This window comes from Podarcis gaigeae (assembly GCF_964106915.1).
Source record: "Podarcis gaigeae genome assembly, chromosome: 1".
NCBI classification, from domain to species: Eukaryota; Metazoa; Chordata; class Lepidosauria; order Squamata; family Lacertidae; genus Podarcis; species Podarcis gaigeae.
The window spans coordinates 130,059,716-130,078,277 of NC_139678.1; the positions used below are offsets into that span (position 1 = coordinate 130,059,716).

The following is an 18,562-nucleotide window of genomic DNA, read 5'->3' on the forward strand; positions in this document are numbered from 1 at the left end:
TTTAAGTAAAAACCCTTCCACGGTGTTATAGCAAATAACGTGTCTCCTGCCAGCCTCTTAAGTGTTATTTGTGTGTCTCACTCCGTGTGGGCGGGTGTTTGGAGCTCAAGGCTTCGCATTTTTGCATTCCAGCGCGATCACCTCGCCCCTTCTCTCCCTCCTGCAGCCCCGTTTCCCGGCCGTAAAAATAATGTGCTCTTAAAAATAATCCCAGCTACATAATAACGTGTCATACGCAGATCCAAGCCACGATAACCAGGGTAGCCCTGCAAGAATCGCCCAACAGCCGCCGCCAATATAAAGCTACCTACGCAGCGCAGGATGCTGTAGTGTGTGTGTTTGTGTGCAAAGCGAGAGGAGCATTTGCCCTGGACTTGTTGCTCCTGCCAAGGGCGAGGCGCGGATTGCAGCCGGGAGCGCAGGAGTTGGGGGGGGGGGAGCACACTCCAGTTTCTGCCGCCACCGCCGCTTTGATCTTGCAAGGGAATCCAGAAGAGCTCTGCTGCCTCGGCTCTTCCTCTCTCCACCCTCCCTTTTCCTCTCCTTCTCCTTTTTCGCTGGATCGCGGCCGAGTTGCGAGCGTGGCCTGCTCGGCGTTCCCGGGGCTCTGCCTCCTTCTCCCCCTTCCCCTCTCGGCGCGTCGGGCTTAAATGAGAAACATCGAAGGGGCGGGCCCTGCGAGAGCGTGTAATCGGAGAGCTCTGCCTTTCTGTCTGACATGCACATGCCGCTCTGCCTGAAAAGGCGGCGAGCGAGCCGAGAGGCAGGCAAAGCGAGGCGACAGGGCGCCGGCAACGCTCAGCTCCGGAGGGGGAAAGCCGCGCAAAGCCCAGGAGGAGGAAGGAGCTGCAGCAGGAGAAGCAAGGCGGCGGCGGCTTGGAGCAAAACTCGAGCGCCAGCCCGGGGATTTCTGCATCTGGAAGGCGGCGGCTGCAACAGCAGCAGCAGCAAGCAGCACTTTCTCCTTCCTTCCCTGAGCTGCATCCGGAAAACGCCTCTAGCGTGAAACTGACCACCACCAGCAGCAGCAGCCCTTGAGCGCAAAGGGGCAGCAGGCGGCGAGGAGGGACAAGGGACATCGCCGGACTTCGGGGCGATGCTTCAGCAGCATTGGCCAGAACCCGTTACCATCTCGCTCCGGATTGTGTGCGTGTGGACGTCCATCTGAGGCTGAGCCCGGCTGCTGGCGATGCCCAGGCGGCACCTTTCTGTCGGCGGAGCGTTGGCAGCGCCGCCGCGCTAAAGGGAACGCCACTTTGAAGAACTGGCGCGCTCTCCCTCTCCTGCGTAAAGGCGTGCGCGCGTGCGTCTCCGCCTTGATCCCCAGCGCCGTGTGCCATTCGGGCGGGTGCGCGCGGCTTCCCGAGCAGCTGCCTGCGCCTCCTTCCTCTGGCGAATGTGAGGAGTTTCCCTCCGGCGTCCTGATCCTTTTTGGAAGTGGGTTTTGCGCGCGCGCGTGCGTGTGTGTTTAAATCAGCGAGCGGCGCGCAGGGAGCACCGAAGGGGACTCGAAGTCTTGGCGAAGGGGAGTCTCCGGCTCGGTGTCCCTTCGGAGAGGAAGAGGACGAGAAGGGAGTTGCGAACACCTCGCTCCCCCCCCCCCCCGTATCCACTCGCGTCGCCGAGCCCACGCCGCTTGGGAGGAATCGCCCTTCTGCCGCCGAACATTTCCTCCCCAAAATGGATACGTTTCCTCTCCTCTGGGCACTTCTGCTTCTACACCTGGTCGGATCCGGAGTCACGGGGCAAGCAGGTAAGGCAAACCAGAGTATTCCCAACGTTCCTGTCAACGATTTCGTATTTGAGGGGTGTGGGTTGGGGGTGAGGGGGAGCGAGCGAGCCCCCTTTGCGCCGCCAAATTTATCCAGTGGATCTGCTGACACCCACGAACCCAGAACTCTTCTCCTTCCCCCAGATCCAACTTTCACCTCCAGTAGAGTTGGCTGTAGCGGGGATGGTACGCCTTGCAATAGGCAGGAGGAGGGCTGTTTAGGATTTCCCTTTTATAATGCTGTTGTCACATATGGAATAAATCAAAGGTCTGAAAATACTACAAAGTCTCCTCGACTTGCAATTTTTCCGGGGGCGGAGGCAAGACTCTTTTTCTCCCACCCCACCCCCTCGTCACTCCGCTTATGCGGAGCGTAATTCCCCGGAGAGCTGCCCAGAAGAGCTCTCTATCTTTGAGCAGAAAGACATAATAAATCATTTATATGTTTGGGATGCGTTTCGCAGATTCCCCACGTTTTCATCTCATGCAAATGAAAAGGGGGAACCAGCGGGCTTCCAGAAGTCGGAAAGCTGGTGGCGTTTTCTGAATACAGTTGAGGAGGGGAGTGTAAGAACATCACACCTTTTTCGCCTGGTATCTGACAGCTGCAGTAACTGGGGAAAGTGCTGGTGTCTCCCAGCCCCTACAAACACCCGGTCCTGTGGCTTTGCTTACAGGGGGAGAGAGAAGCAGAAAAGAGCCCGCTAAAGAGAAATCATTATCAGCAAAGCACAGACAAACAGGCAACAGGACAACCTTGCAAAGTAGGATGTAAACTTTTCTTGGTGGAGCTGACCAACGCCCCCCCCCCAAAAAAAAACCAACAGGCGGAGGTGGAAGGAGAAATAAGTAAGGCAAGGCCATGCAGAGATAAGGAGAGACTGCTTCCCCCAACCCAAACCGCAATGAATTATTATTACCAAAAGTAAAACGGTCTTGTTTCTTTAAAAACAAAAACAAAAAAACCTCCTCCAGTCTTGTTACTGAAAAAGGAGTCTGGAGCTAATCCCCGCTTACTGGCGAAGAGGGCGCACTAAACCCGTCCGCCTTAATTACTCCATCGGAGAGCTGACACTCATTTCCTCCGAATTAGCCACCGAGCAGGCAGTGAAAACTCAGATAAGGCAGATTAGAAGCAAAACAACAGGATTTGGGAGAGGGAGGGAAGACGAGCGAGGCAGTACCAGCCTTGGAGAGGCGCTCAGAAGGCAAGGGAACGATGCTCGTAGCCCGCGCTATCCCTGCAGCTTGGGGCGAGTGGTCGGCATCCCCGCCGCGCGATTCTTCCAGGCTTGTCTTCTTAGAAGCCAGCCCCGCTCTGTTCATTGGGGTTTCCTGGCGAGTAAGCTTGCTAAGGATCTCAGCGGCGCTTGCCTGCGCACGGTTACGCGCAAGCAAGCCTCTCCGACCTCTGTGGGGCTGGCGGACCCCCAGGTAAACTGCGCCCACCACGGTGCCAAGCGTAACCTCAGCCGGTCATCCTCGCGCGAATCCTGGCGAGGGGTACGCGTGTTTAATTTTGCTTTAAAAAACAGACGCGGAAACCATTTTGCTGGTGAGGAAACTAGGGTGTAGTTTGAGCCGGGGATCTCCAGGCCCCGGAAAATCAAGTCGTAGGGAGCGGCCCTGAGCATAAGCAGAGTGCCTTTCTCGCAGAGCACCTCGGCCCACGCAACTAGAGGCGGAGAGCGCGCGGTCTCCGCCTCAGAGGCTGGGCTTCTTAAGTCGGTTTGAGCCCCGGGCCCTCTCCGAGACAAGGAAGGCATGGCGGAAAACCAGAGAGAAAACCCCACTAGGCGAGATCTGAACCCATGCCGCAAATCGCAGGCGGCGGCGGTTCCAAAGTGTTAAACTGGACAGCTTTGGCACCCGGTGGGTGTTTGTCTGGCCACAGAAACCCCTGCCAGCATTCAAGGGCGGCGGCAGCCGATTGCAGCAAGCGAAGCGTTTTATTGGTGGGTGGGCGGACGCCCTGTTCTAAATGCAAGCTGTATATTATACCCCCCCACACACTTATTTTTCTCTTTGTATTACTGGACGTTCTCTCCCCCCCCCCTCACTCGTTTCACGCCTAGCTGCAAAGCCTCCGGCCGGTCCCTTGGCCAGGGCCGCTTGCGTAAAACGCCCGGCGCCGAGCGAGCGCGCTCTTCCCGGGTCTCTCCCGGCGGCGGTGGCGCTTGGTGCGGCGGGCGCAAAGCGTGCTGCACGCCGCCAGCAGCAGCAGATTCTCCCTTTTGGCAAGGCTTGAACCTTGCGGCAGTGCCCGCCTCTCCTCGGCTGGGCGGCGTGTAAACAAATGCATCAAGTCCCGTCAGGAGAAGCTGGCTTTGCCAGGCTGCTTTTGCTTCCTTCCAGCCTCTCTCTCTCTCCACCCCCCTCTCCACGCCAGCCGCTCTACCATCACTCCGCCCCTCGCTTAAAAACAACCCCGCAGCTTTCCTTTGCAAAAACAACGCCTTTAGGAGAAGTTACCAGCTCACTTGCTGAAGGCAGGGTTGCGCACCTCCGCCTCCCCTCGCAGGGCGAGAGGTTTGCCGGCTTGATCTTTACCCCTGCTAGGGCGAGAGAGAATGGATGGCTGGAATGCCCGCCTGGCCTGCCATGTTTTTTCTCCCTTGTGTGTGGCTAGCTGCAAACTCCGCTCTCGTCGCTGTAAAGACCAGCTACTACAGTATATAGAGAAGGGAGCCTTCTCTATAGATGAATTAAATGATCTATGAAACAGGCGAGATGAGAATGGACTGGCCGAAGAGACCCAGTTGTGGTCCAGGATGAGGGATGGCTACATTGCTTTGGTTCCCAAAAAAGGAAAGCATAAAACTGCTTGAAACATCCCCAAGCCTCCACACCCAGCAACCAGCCAACCCAAACAACATCTAGAGGGTAGAGTGTGAAGCATAAGTGTTGGCAGAAGGGTTCAGGGGAGGGAGACTCAGTTCGGATTCTTGTTTCTGCCTTCGGTTATCCCTTAAGGGTGCTCTTAACTTGCTTCAGTGGCTCATTTGTTCAGAGAGTAAACCAGGGCACCAAAGGAATGGAAGGGAGGGAAATAGGCCGGGAGCAGAAAGGGGCTCTGCTCTCCCATTTGGACTGGGCATATGGGGTAAAAGTGATGCGGGATAATGAAACACGCTTCCTTGCTCTCCGGAGCTGTTGGCCCTAGCAATCACCTCGGTTTAGCATGCCTGCCTGAAGTCACCTCTGAAAAGCTGATGTGCACATTCCCAAGAGCTGCTCCAGAGTGGATTTTTGACTCCTGGGGATAAGCAAGGTGGTTGCCGGGAGCTGTATTTTCCCTTGCAAAACCCCCTCTCCTCTAAGTAGATTATGAGCCATCTCATCGCCACTGTTCTGTGGAATCCCTCCAGGGGATCCGCTCCTCTCCCCCCACCCCGCCAGATGATTTAAGTGAAAACGGCAGGGGAAGCAGAAACATGTGATTGAAGTAATGGAGGCGGGGGGGGGGTGGCGAAGAAAAGGGGAAGCGGTAGTAAAATACAAGCTTGTCCCTGGATTCCTGGCACTCGTGCTGTGCTGCGGAGATGGCTCCTGTCTTGGAGACTGCAGTGGAACCTCTGTTTGGCAGCCACCAGGAACCTAACAAGCCACTTTCCCAGAGGCCCAGCACACACAGGCAGGCTGAAGTAAGGGGGTGGAGAGGGCTGGGGGTGTCAGGTGAAGATTTGCAGGCAGTAGTAGTACCCTTGCCTCCCTGCCCAGCTGTTGAGCCCTGGAGAGTACCCATTTAGGCAGAGCGCAACAGCTGCCGAGCATGGAGGAGCCTCATCGGAGCTGCCTGCCCCCTTCCTGCTTGACTCTCTGGGGCAGGCCCCAGAGCTCTTCGTGGGCAGGATCTGTAAGCATGTGTGGGGCAAGCATGGCTGGCGAGAACTGGAAATTGTGGCAAGGGGTATCTTGGCGGGTTAATCTGCCACAGCACAAACTTGCTTTCGGCAAGTCAGGTGTTGCTTGTCCAGTCCGTGTTGTGCCCTGTGAACCTCAACAGAAGATTGTGGCATATATTTTGTTGGATTCATGGAATCGTAGAATTGCCAGAGACCCCAAGGGTCATCTAGTCCACCCCCCTGTAATGCCGGAATCTCGACACGCCGTCCCCCCACCCGATTAGAAACCATTAAAGAAACCATTTGCTTTGCAAATAAAAACGTAATTGCATACCAAAAAATGTGATTTTTCTGGGTTTTGAGCATGTGGATGGCTTGCTAGGGCTGCCTGCAGCAGATGTACCTGCTTATGGCTCACTGCGGGTTGCAGAGATGTGCGGGGGGGGGGGTAGGGGGAGAAGGTGAGGTTGCTGAATGGAGGCTCAGGATTGGCCGAAGCAGCCTTTGGAGTCCCTCCCAGCGCTTATGATTCTGTGAATAAGAAGCATCTCCGTTTGGGCTCTGCAGCTGTGGTGTTCAGAGAGCCCTCTCTGGCGCACGTGGAGAGATTTGCTGGCAGAAATGCAGGTGTCAGGATTCCATCCCCCGCCGCAGTGCAATGATGTAACTTTTTCTCCCAGCCGCTCTGGGGGGATTTTCTGTATGCTTAAGTTCCAGCTAACGCTTGATGCAAACCAAATGGCATTGCGAACAAGAGTTAGGGAGAGGTGTAAGAACAGGTGGCTTGGATTCTTCGTGGCGGCTGCTGGAGAAGACAAGAGCTAACTTTGCTTCCCACGTTGTTCGTGGGTCGAAATGTATCGGCACATAAAGACTGGCGTGTGGTTCAGGGGTTTTCTTGTGCTTAGTCCAGTCCTTGTGACTGACTCTCCTTTCGGGCAGGGAGGGCTGCTGTCCCTGTTTGTAGCGAAGAACAATCTCTTTTTACCACTTGGCATTGATTTGCTTAGGCCGCTGAAGCGGAAACAAAACCCAGGCAATCCATAAAAATTCTATTAAGACAAAGATTACCCACCCAAACAAAATAGAAGAACACGGGTAAGACAAATCAGCTCAGAGTCCCTAAGTGGTACCTTCTAATGGGCTTCCCATACAGGATTGAGGCTTATTATGGCTAGGGGAGCTGTAAAGGGTTGGAACAGCAAAGTTGGAATGCAGGAAAGAAGACTAGCGATTGTTCAGCCGCAGTAGCTGAGCTGAGAGTTCTAACATCATATAAGAAGGATTTCTTAATTTTAATAAGACGGGGGTGTCCTGTGCGAATGTGCCTGGGCAGCATCTGTGTTTGCTGTCCAAAGTTATTGCTGGCTTGTTTGCAGCCTACGAAATGCTGCTGCTGCTTTTAGGGAAACTTTCCTTGCACCAATTTTGATTGGACTGCCTAGTCCTCAAGGTTTCAGAGATAAATTAGATGCTGCTGGCAAACAGATGTGAAAGCTTTCAGATTCCAGTATGCAAGTAAAAACAAAAGAAGCCTGCCGCCTTTAGGTTTCCGAACTTTCAGCTTCGTAGATTAGAAGACATATTAAGACTTTTCAAGGACTGCTGCAAGATTTCTCCCCCGCCCCCCCAGTGGAGCTTCAGATCAAGAATCTGTGCAACATGTCCACCAACTGTAGTTTAGCATCTGCCGTGTTTGTGAAAACGATATGCAGATTGCATTAATTAGATGTAACGATGGTGTGCGGCTCTCCGGCTTACGATATGCTTTCACCATGGCCTTCGGTTCTGCTCAGCAAATTCCCAGCCCTGGCTTTCAGTGTAAGTGTAAGGGGGGCTTAGGAACCCAAGGAAGGGGGGGCGATGTATTGCAAAGGAAACTCCCTCATTCTTGGAGCTGAACCGTTCTCGATCTCTCGCCACCCTCAGGAACAATTTCAGTTGCAAATGAACCTCTGCCTGTTGTTCCTTTTCCCACGTGAGGAGGAAATTGTGGCTAATGCTTCATTTCAGCTGATTGATTTCTCCTTAATACCGGCATAAAGTTAATAGAGGGGAGCAGAGCTGTGATTAAGCTATATCGCCCCAGCCGCTTGACTTAGTTTGATTGAATCTCTGTTCTTTACAAATATAATCAAAGAGGCCCAAAACTTGCTTTGGATGAGCAAAGCTGTTAATGATAAGGAGGAGGAGGAGGAGGAGGAGGAGGAGAAAGGGAGCAGCTTGTAGGTCAACCTGGTGTAATACGGTAGACATCAGTGGAACTACTCCTGTGTAAAAGTTACTTGGCAAGGCGCCCCCCCCAAGGGGTGCAGATTCAAGATAATCGAATGTGCTTGAGGATTATATCCTTTAAGGCAGTGCATTCACTCTTTCAGACTTGCATGGGGGTAGTTTTAGGTGGGACTCCCAGCTAGTTTCAATGCCCGTAAATCTAATACGGTTCTTTATTTGTGAATACAGAATTGGCAGGGTAGCGATGGCAACTCCTCTGTGGCTTAGCTATAACTGTAAGTAAAAGGCTTCAAAGTCGACCTCCCTGCTTAAGCAAATGTGAAAACTCATAACCCAGGAGAATAGCATGCTTATTTATTTGATTAATTTAATTTAAATATTTATAAATCCACACACTTATAAAGCGTTACACACACACGCATTATGTAAATGTATATGTATATGTATATGTATATGTATATAGGCACCTTTCACCCTACAAGCTAGGCATTGGAGGTCCTTTGTTGCTGGTGGAGATTTGTCTTTGCAGCAATTTGCGTTTAGTGTTTATTGAAAGCGGTCTGATTGATAGTCCTGGAAGGTGAAGCCCAACCTCCCCGCCTGCTGCTCCTCCCCTCCCCTGCTTCTTTCTGCTCTCTTCAGAAGGAAGTCGGTGGCTTTCTTTTATTGCCCTGGTCCTGACCCAGGCAGACCACATCTGAAGGCGGTGGTGGTGGGAGTTTTGTCTCCAGGGCTGTTTATCCCTTGCCCTTTTGGCTCACACTTCCAATGTAGCTCTCGTAGCAAAGAGGCCATCTGCTGGTTTAGGAATCGGGTGCAGACTCGGAGGAGTTTTCAGTTCGGGGAGATTGCCTGTGCGGTGCTGGCCTTCAAGCTCCAGAACTTGAGCCCGGACTACTCAATTGACTGAAGATAAAGAAACGTCTCGTAACTCGGAAGCTCCCTGCCTTTAGAAAAGCATGCGACCTACATTAAATCCACAAGGGAAGCAAAGTGCAGGGGCTGTGACGGCCTGGTCCTGTCCCTGTTGCGTCTCCGATTACTACAATTTGAAGAGATGAAAAGCTACCGTTTGGCCAACCCCCTTGTTACAAGGCAAGCCCACGTGGCCACCTGTGGCTCTGAATCTCAACCCTGCAGCGTGCTCCGGTCAAGAGAGGAGAAAGTGGAGAAAAGTGACTAAAGGGCAGAAAAATGTTTGCATGACATAGCCGTGTGCTGCAATGGGAAAGCAAAACCGAAGCCCTGTTGTGGCGCTCATCTCACTTTATTGGCCGAGAGTACAGCTTCCGGGTCATGTGGCCAGAATGACTAAGCCGCTTCTGGCGAACCAGAGCAGCACATGGAAACGCCGTTTACCTTCCCGCCGGAGTGGTACCTATTTATCTACTTGCACTTTGATGTGATTTCGAACTGCTAGGTTGGCAGGAGCTGCAGGCCTAGTCACGCATTAATTTGCGGGGAGCGAGGCTGTGGTTTTAATCTCATCACTGCTGTTGGGTGATAATATTCCTGCAACAGCAGCATGTGAGGTGCAGTTTCTGGCAGAGAAATTCACACTCACAAGCACTCTGGTGTAGGACTGTTCCAATTGCACAGCACTGCGATGTATGAGAAGGTGTAGGCAGCCATTTTTGTTGAAGGAGGAGGACCAAGTGATGAAGGCCAGGCCAACAATGTGGCCCGACTTGTCAGTCAGCACAGATATCTCTAGGGGTGATGTAACTTGGGGAAGTTCCTTCCCTACTCCAGTTACTCCTCCAGAATGACCAAAAATGCTTAAAACATACTTTTTTTTATTCCACTGGTTAAATTTGTAGACCACCCTTCGCAGCATCAGAGTGATGCTCTTCCATCACTATCAAAACACACACAACAGATATATCAAATACACAACAGCAATTAAAATAATCAATTAGCGAAACTACCAATAGGACCAACAGCGTGAGAGCGCTTAACACCAGTGGGTGGTCTTACTGATTTCCTACAGAAGACTGGGAGAATGAGATTGATGGATTTCCGCCAGCAAATGAAAACAAAGCTTCCATCATCCATTCTGCCATTTTGGACTTTAGATACAGTGACAATTCCATAGTTGTGGGGCCACAACAAAGAAGGCTCTTGAACATGTCGCTATGTAGCAGCCCAAGACCACTGACGGGACAACAATAAGAGTTGTCCCTACTGATCACGTGACCCAGAATGGATGGTAGGGGAGAAAGTGCTTCACCGAATACCTGGAACCCCGGGCCATGCGGGACTTTAAATACCAACACTTAATTTGGGCCTGGGACACGGGTGGCGCTGTGGGTTAAACCACAGAGCCTAGGGCTTGCTGATCGGAAGGTCGGTGGTTCGAATCCCCGCAACGGGCTGACTTCCTGTTGCTCAGTCCAACCTAGCAGTCCTGTTGCTCCTGCCAACCTAGCAGTTCAAAAGCACGTCAAAGTGCAAGTAGATAAATAGGTATCGCTCCGGCGGGAAGGTAAATGGTGTTTCCATGCGCTGCTCTGGTTCGCCAGAAGCGGCTTAGTCATGCTGGCCACATGACCTGGAAGCTGTACGCCGGCTCCCTTGGCCAATAAAGCGAGATGAACGCCGCAACCCCAGAGTCAGTCACAACTGGGCCTAATGGTCAGGGGTCCCTTTACCTTATTATATGAAGCAGGCCCTGTGCCCCGTTCCCCGTTTTGTTTCATTCAAATAGGAGGCGAGGGAGGAGGGTATGTTTGTATTTGAGACCAGGCAGGTGTGGCCTCGGCTTTGAATCCCATGGCCTTGTTAGGTGGCTTCAGCAATAATCCTTCTCTTTCAGCCTCAGTTCCCCATCTATCATATGGGAATAATAATGGCTAGTCTTGCTGAAATGCATGGGGTATGGAAGGGAGTGATAACGATGATGCATTTTGCACAGTAAAAACGTTACATCGGATGATGATTATTAATAACTAGAAACCAATGGCTGGTTGGAATCAATACATGAAATTCTGCACTCCTTTATTTCCTCCGCATCCCGTCTTTAACCAGCGCTCTGTTCAGCAGTCTTGTTGCTGTGTATAAATAGCTGCTTCTTTGTGTCGGGTGGAGAAGAATGAGACATCTGCATTCTAACCCACCTCCCACCAAACCCCCAAGGGCAAAATCTGGAGTATGAGACTCTTAATCTCTTTTTTATACTTTATTTTTGGGTTTTCGAGTTTACAAACAATCACAAAGGAATAATCAATAAATTCCCTCCTCCACTCATCTAAACCTTTCCTCCTGCATCTCACCTGTTACTTCAGTTCTATCAAATCTTTAATTAATCTATAAATGAGACTCTTAATCTCAGGGTCATGGGTCCGAGCCACACATCGGACGAAAAATTCCTGTATTGCAGGGGTTGGACTAGATGATTCTAATGGTCCCTTCCAGTTCTATAAGCCTGTCATTCTGCACTCAGTGTACATCCCTGGAGCCGGCGTACAGCTTCCGGGTCATGTGGCCAGCATGACTAAGCTGCTTCTGGCGAACCAGAACAGCGCACGGAAATGCTGTTTACCTTCCAGCCGGAGCGGTACCTATTTATCTACTTGTACTTTTGACGTGCTTTCGAACTGCTAGTTTGGCAGGAGCAGGGACCGAGCAACGGGAGCTCACCCCGTCGTGCGGATTCGAACCGCCGACCTTCTGATCCGCAAGTCCTAGGCTCTGTGGTTTAGCCCACAGCGGCACCTGCGTCCCTTCCCACAGCGCCACCAAACTATTTAACCAGCAATAAATTGTAATGTGGGAAGTTGGATTTTTCCAAATTCAGACATGCCTGTTAGATTTTTTTATTGGGGGGGGGGGATATTAACTTTTTAGTGATGTTTCATGGATGGAGTCCTTGATATTGTTGGATATGCACCTGTAAGGTGATTGAGTTTTCCAAATATTGAGGATACTCTGGTCTCAGAAATGCCCAATGTCTTTCTGAAAAAGGATGGGAGAAATTCAGAAACTGTTGACTCTTTAAAAAAAGGAGGGGGGGGGCCAAAAGTTGAGAAGCTGTTAATAATGCAATCCCAGAAGGCCCAAACGTATTACTATATAATTCCAAGAAATTGGAATGTATATATTAGAAAACGCACAGCTCCCTCGTGCTGTTTCCCTTGAGTCCTCCTCTCTCCCATTCCAACCCTGCAGTTAAGCAACATTTATAAGCACAACACATTACTGCATGAAAGGTTCAGTATATTTTACAAGAACAAATGTAAACATTCCCAGCAAATCTACTTCAAGTAGCTTTCTTTGCCAAGTGCCGCTGCCTCACTGTGGGAATGAGTGAATAGTTACATTTAAATAAATAGGAAACCAAAAGGAAGCAGGCCTCGCTTCCTTGGCTTGCCAGCACACGGGTGTGCAAGGCAGGAAACGGTGGGAGCCTGTTTGGTGGTGCGATGAGGATGTGATTCAAAACCAATCAGCTTGGAATCAAGTTCCATCGAAATCAGTGTGACTTTTTAGAGTAGTCCTGTTGGTCATGGCAGAATCGCAGTGTACACCTAAGGATGTTTGAAGCATTGGCAAATGCAACGAGATTTGCTCTACTTAAGTCTGTAAGCAGAGGTTGGATGGTCAACGGTCATGGATGATCTAGTTGAGATTTCTGCAGTCCATTCCAACTCAGTTCTGTTAAAGAAATAACTACAGTGGTACCTCGGAAGCTGAACGCAATCTGTTCCGGAAGGATGTTTGACTTCCGAAACATTCCATTTCCAAGGCGTGGCTTCTGATTGGCTCTTGCAATCGGAAGAGCCAATCAGAAGCCTCTTGTCTGCCACGCTGGATATTCAGCTTCCGAAAAACGTTTGAAAATGGGAACACTTACTTATGGGTTTTCTACGTTTGGGAGCTGAAACATTCGGCAACAGAGACGATCGAAAACCGAGGTTTGACTGTAGAACAGACTGGAGACAATCTCTTTGCAAAATACAGCAAGGATCTTTGCCCAGTGAAAGCAGAATTGTGTCTAGAACTCATAGAATTGCAGGCTTCCGTTACAGTTTTGCAGCCGGTCACATTCCATTAAAGGTAAAGGGACCCCTGACCATTAGGTCCTTTTGTGGACGATTCTGGGGTTGTAGTGTTCACCTCGCTTTATTGGCCAAGGGAGCCGGCGTACAGCTTCCGGGTCATGTAGCCAGCATGACTAAGCCACTTCTGGCGAACCAGAGCAGCGCACAGAAACACTGTTTACCTTCCCGCCAGAGCTGTACCTATTTATCTACTTGCACTGATGTGCTTTCGAACTGCTAGGGTGGCAGGAGCATGTTCCATTAGGAAGAGGCAAAGTTTATGAAGGTTGCAAACCTAGACGAGCAGAGGAGAGGGTAGCAGCCTTAGGTTATTGAGAGAAGAGGAGTCCTGGGTGGAATTCGTGACTAGATAGGAACAGGAAGTGGAATTGCTTCAGTTTGCTATCTGCTGTCTCATCACATGGTACCTTATTAATGAAATCACTTCCCATGTTCAGCTGTGAGTCATCTGGTTTTCAGTCATTTGTGGGCTGGTGAATGTGGGGCTTCCTGTTTTGTCTTCCTTCTGAACTGTGGCCCTATTTCTCACCCACTGCTATGCCATTTTTTTTTCTTGGGCCCCTGCCAGTCTCCTGTTATTTGAAATAAAGGGGGGCGGGAGGTCTTGACCTAGTGCTGGATCTGGTAATTAAATCCTAATCCTGTTTATATCGGTCGGGCTCCATCATCAAAGAAATGAGTGTGATATCCGAGATACTGTAATGTGACTTCGCTACATAATCTAGCAGGAGATAAAGATAAATTGTGACAAGGAGGAAGCCCTGACTTCACCACAGATGGCTTTGGTAATTAGCAAAGCAGAGTAAGAAAACATGCTGGAGGTAGATAAATTTATGTCAAAATCTGGTGTATTTGAAAGCTTTCCTCCATTATGAAAGCCTGTCTCAGCTCCCCAAAGGGATGTAAGATGAGAAGAGGAAAGAGTTTTAAATAGACAATAATATGGTAATGTACATCAAGAGAAAAATGCCTTCTGCAATTTTATATACGTAAAAAAAAAAACCTTTTAAAAAAACGAGGTAAACAGTTCAGCTGCCAATTTGTATGTAGTCAAGCAAACAGTTAGGACATCGGTTTAAGGCAGCCCGTTGGAGATGAAGGATAAAATCAGGTGTTTGGACACAACTGGGTGTTTTTGTCATCTCTCTGGGCTAGTTAGAAAAAGGAAGGGGAGGGTGGAAAACTGGGTGACCACAGCAGAGATATTGTTTATGCAGCTCTGAGCAATGTGCACTCATAAAGACTTCGAAATGTTTTGCTAAAAGCTAGTATTTTTAGAAATGGCCTCCACTAAATCTAGCAGAACATATTGCTGCAGAGAGGCAGGCAGGCCTGCAGCAAATATTTTGTACACACTAACTGGTAAGTTTGGTTCTGCGGCTTCTGAAATCTTTGTACGGAGGGGATTTGCTTTTTTTAAAAAATGGGAAAAGAGGAATCGCAACAGGAAATGGACAGCTGTCGGAAGCACCGTTGAAACAGCCTAGCCTGCCTTTAATTAAGAATGTTAATCAACTTTATTAAGTCAGCGATATTAGCTTTGTTAACTTCCCTGGAGTAGGGATAGCTGCAAAAGCAAGGAGACGGAATTCCCCATATGGTTTAAAATGGGCTTGGCCCTGATTTGGAAACTCCTGATAGTGCCTTTTGTTTAGATTTGTCACCTTCCTTGTACCCCAGAAACTCTGTCCACGCTTGAACAGCTCTTTGAATAGCTGGCAAATATGCTTTTTTAAAGCTGTCCAGGCTTCCACAGGAGAGCATAACCAGCCCTTTTTTTCTGGGAGTCCCCATGGGTAGGCAGTGCCGGTACCCACCCCAAAAAATAATATTAAATATGTGGCACTTACTGTAGTAACTTCATGGTGAGTACTTTCCTCCAAAACACTTGTAGGACCTGAGAGAGTTGGGTGTGCCTGCATAAATCGCTCTCATTGGAAATAAGTGAATTTTTAAAGAAGTGCTTTAACTGTGACTGTCTTGCGCCCCAATTTCATAAGGTGTGCATAATAAAAGTTGTGTAGGAAAAACAGCATCACTCAATGCGTTTCTCAGGGAAGGCGCCTTAATACTGGAAACCGCTGCTAGAGTTTTGCCAAAGGAGTGCCTTTTAGGAGAGATGGACGTAGGCAGCTGCCTTATAACCCCTGAGTGGATTATGCATGTTAAACCCTTTTCTGTATTATATTTACAACATGTTTAAGATATGGGAGTGAGTTTTCTCACACCCACACACCCACGTGGCGTTGGAACAGCTCTCGGTGGCAGCCCCATCTGGTCAGCAGTAGGCAAAGAAGAGTAAAGGAGCTCATGGAAATCTCCTGCACGACAGTAAACTACTTCTGAGTAGACATGGCTGGGATTGTGCTGTAATTCAGCCTTTTCTCGTCGTGAAGGGGAGTGTCGATACACAAAAGAGCTGTGTAGATTTTGCTCCCATATTTTGTCAGGCATGGCCTGTGCACTTTCAGCTTTTGCAGGGCTAGACACTTGCACTCTCTCTCAAAACTTTTTTTTTAAAAGAAAACCTTGCTATTACAGTGGTACCTCAGATTAAGTACTTAATTCGTTCCGGAGGTCCGTACTTAACCTGAAACTGTTCTTAACCTGAAGCACCACTTCGGCTAATGGGGCCTCCTGCTGCCGCCGCGCCACCGGAGCCCGATTTCTGTTCTCATCCTGAAGCAAAGTCCTTAACCTGAAGCCCTATTTCTGGGTTAGCGGAGTCTGTAACCTGAAGCGTATGTAACCTGAAGTGTATGTAACCTGAGGTACCACTGTATAGATGAATTCCACATACAGTGGTACCCCGCAAGACGAACGCCTCGGAAGACGAAAAACTCGTTGGATGAAGGAGTTTTTCGTTTTCTTAGCCGCTTCGCAAGACGCATTTCCCTATGGGCTTGCTTCGCAAAACGAAGCTTGCCCCGCAAGCTCCGGGGATAGCAGGGAACCGCAGCGCGTCTTCCCCGCTGTCCCCGGACCTCTTTTGAAGCAAGGGGCGGTAGGGAGAAGATCGCTTCTCCCTGTTGCCAGCCCTGCAATCTCCGGGGAAAGCGCGCGCCTTCCCCTCTCTCCCCGGACCCCTTTTGAACCAAGGGGCGGCAACGGGGAGAAGCGATCTTCTCCCCTCCGCCCCTTGCTTCAAAAGAGGGGACAGAGGGGAAGGCGTGCGGCGCTTCCCCTCTGTCCCCGGACGGTCTCCATAGGAACGCATTGATTGATTTTCAATGCATTCCTATGGGAAACCGTGCTTCGCAAGACGGAAAAACTCGCAAGAAGAAAAAACTTGTGGAACGAATTAATTTCGTCTTGCGGGGCACCACTGTAATTCTACCACCGTGTGCTTTGGGTGTGTGGCTAAGGCCATAGGGATATTATAGATCAACCTCAAGACTTCACCCAGAAGCCACTTCCCTCTCTAGAAGACAGCCATTGTGTACGCGTACATAAATTAAAGAAATGAATAAGAATAAGGAGGAATTTGCTTTGGTTTCCTAACAGGATTCCAGAGCAGTTGAGTTTCAGGACACAGCGGCCTTGTTCCGCCGATAGCCTTAGAGGATAAAGTATCCTTCATAGGGTTTAGGAAGCTGTCAGGTTCAGATAAGCCTGGGATCCTATCCTGTGGGACCCCCAGTAGTATTAATAAGGAAAAATTAATTTTTAACAACTGGGATGGCTGCCAAATCATGTGACCTTTAGGCAGACCAGCAGCGGTATGAAAACAAATTGCAGATCTCTAAGAACCTGGGGGTGGGAATGCAGGGGGTTTGGGGGGGGGACGGAGAAGGACCGCATCTCAAAGCAGACAATTTATCTCTTATGATAGAGGATGGGTGCAGTTCTGTCCTAAAGAAGAGAGAGAGAGAGAGAGAGAGAGAGGAAAAACACCACCAACAAACTGGAAATCTGCTAAAGCCTCTCTTTCTCTCCCTGCTCAGTGCATCCCCCTTGAGGTCCCAGATTACAGTAGTCTAATCCGGAAAGTGTGGCTCGATGACAGCCAAGGCACGCCCAAGGGAGAGAGGGGGCAATAACCAATTTCAGTTTTCCCCTCACCCTCGCCGCAGCCCTTTGACACTTCTAATTAATATACTTGCAAGCCAAAGGAAAATTGGGTTCTTTGCAAAAGCAACATCAACCCTCAAAAACAACTTTTTTAAAAAAACAACACACCAACAACTCTGCTTTCCCCACATCCTGGATTCCTGCTAGCCATGATCGGCTATTGTAAATCACTGCAACTCCTGTCATGGTTTTAATACTGGCGCTTAGCAGAAGCAAAATTCTTCTAGTCACCATGTTGTAAAATAAAGGGCAGAGACCCTTTGAAGTCAAAGTCAAATCGAACCCTCAAAGGACCGGCTCCAATGTCCTTGTGCTTCTTGATGTGTAATTACAGACAGAAAAACCACACACACACACACACACACACCCCTGAGTGAGGTAGGAGTTTGCCTTAATCAAGTCTTCTGGAATGGGCTGGCATACATCAGTGTATACTTTCAAATACAAGGTTCTTATCCTGTTTTTGTTTCTCCTCTATCAAAGTCTCTCCCGGTGCGGGAGACGTTTTTTTCTCTGAATCGTGAACTCTCAGCATCATGCTCTTACAATGGTTTCCTCCCCAAACACTTTATGATCCTTCAAAACTGCTATCTCCAAGCTCAGATAAGAGGCTGGCCCACATATTGGGTAAGTGGGATAAGGGGCCCAACACACTGTGGGTGCCCAATGTCTGCAAGCACTGCGCCGCACTGTAATGACATCGTGAGGGCACAGCGCATATGCTCTGATGCTGCAGCTAAACTGGGGCCTGCACCTCCACTGTTGGGCCCGCATGGTGGAGGTGCAGGCCCCCATCTAGTTGAGCCCATGGCAATAAAATGGGGGTGCCTGGGACCCCAGGGCCCCCTGGAGGTGGCACCGGTAAGAGGGAATCTTGTCCCTTGTCCCAGACTCATCGTCAGCCGGGTGGCACTGCTGCCGTTGCCATTCGTTGCATTTCTAGGATCCTTCGCCAGTATTGGGGTGCAAGGGAAAGAAAGGTTCTCTGTGGTTGCTAGGAAACTACGATAGACAAGCCAATTCTCCAGCTTTGATCACCAAACTCCTGATTTTTAGGTGAAACCGCTGCCCTCCCCTTCTATCTTCCATTTCCTTGCAGGGCCTAGGCCAGGGCATTTTGCTGCCTGAGGTGGAGCAGAAAATGGTGGCCCCCCCAACCCTAATCCAAGGTGCAAAGTACCCATGGTGGGTCAAGTGATTTTGGCACCCGAGGCACAAAATTATATAAAAAAATCTCCCCTTCCCTGGCGGTAAAAATGCAATAAGGACAACTGTTATTTCTAAAATTTGCAGTTCTTTCACGACGTCCAAAATCAAGTTGCTTCCTCGCTCCGCCTAATGGGAGGGCTGGCCCCGATTTCTTGGCACGCTTGCCGTTGTCTGCGGACATGATCTCCTGCCGAAGATTGCCAAAGGGTTTGGATTGGGACCTGAACATTTAGGCAGACTGTGAGCTAAGCGATTGGGAGGAGTGATGGTGCTCTGGCCAGAACTCAGGCTTTTGGTGGTGTCGAGGTTCTGGGCCCAAAGCCACTTTTGTAATATTTTAAAACCTTTCTGGCTCTTGAGGAAAAGGCCTA

General features: G+C 49.9%; 1 protein-coding gene across 2 annotated transcripts in view; it reads left to right on the forward strand.

Annotated features, from left to right (window-relative positions):
• Positions 1-469: 469 nt before the first annotated feature.
• NRP2 (neuropilin 2) overlaps positions 470-18,562 on the forward strand; it is a 249,414-nt gene continuing 231,321 nt past the window's right edge. Inside the window, exon 1 of one of the 2 annotated variants that reach the window (XM_083706660.1) lies at positions 470-1,753. In XM_083706660.1, coding sequence (XP_083562786.1) covers positions 1,681-1,753 — 73 coding nt within the window. In that variant the 5' untranslated portion in view covers positions 470-1,680. The remainder of the gene's footprint in view (positions 1,754-18,562) is intronic. The other variant, XM_083706659.1, reaches the window with a different exon arrangement.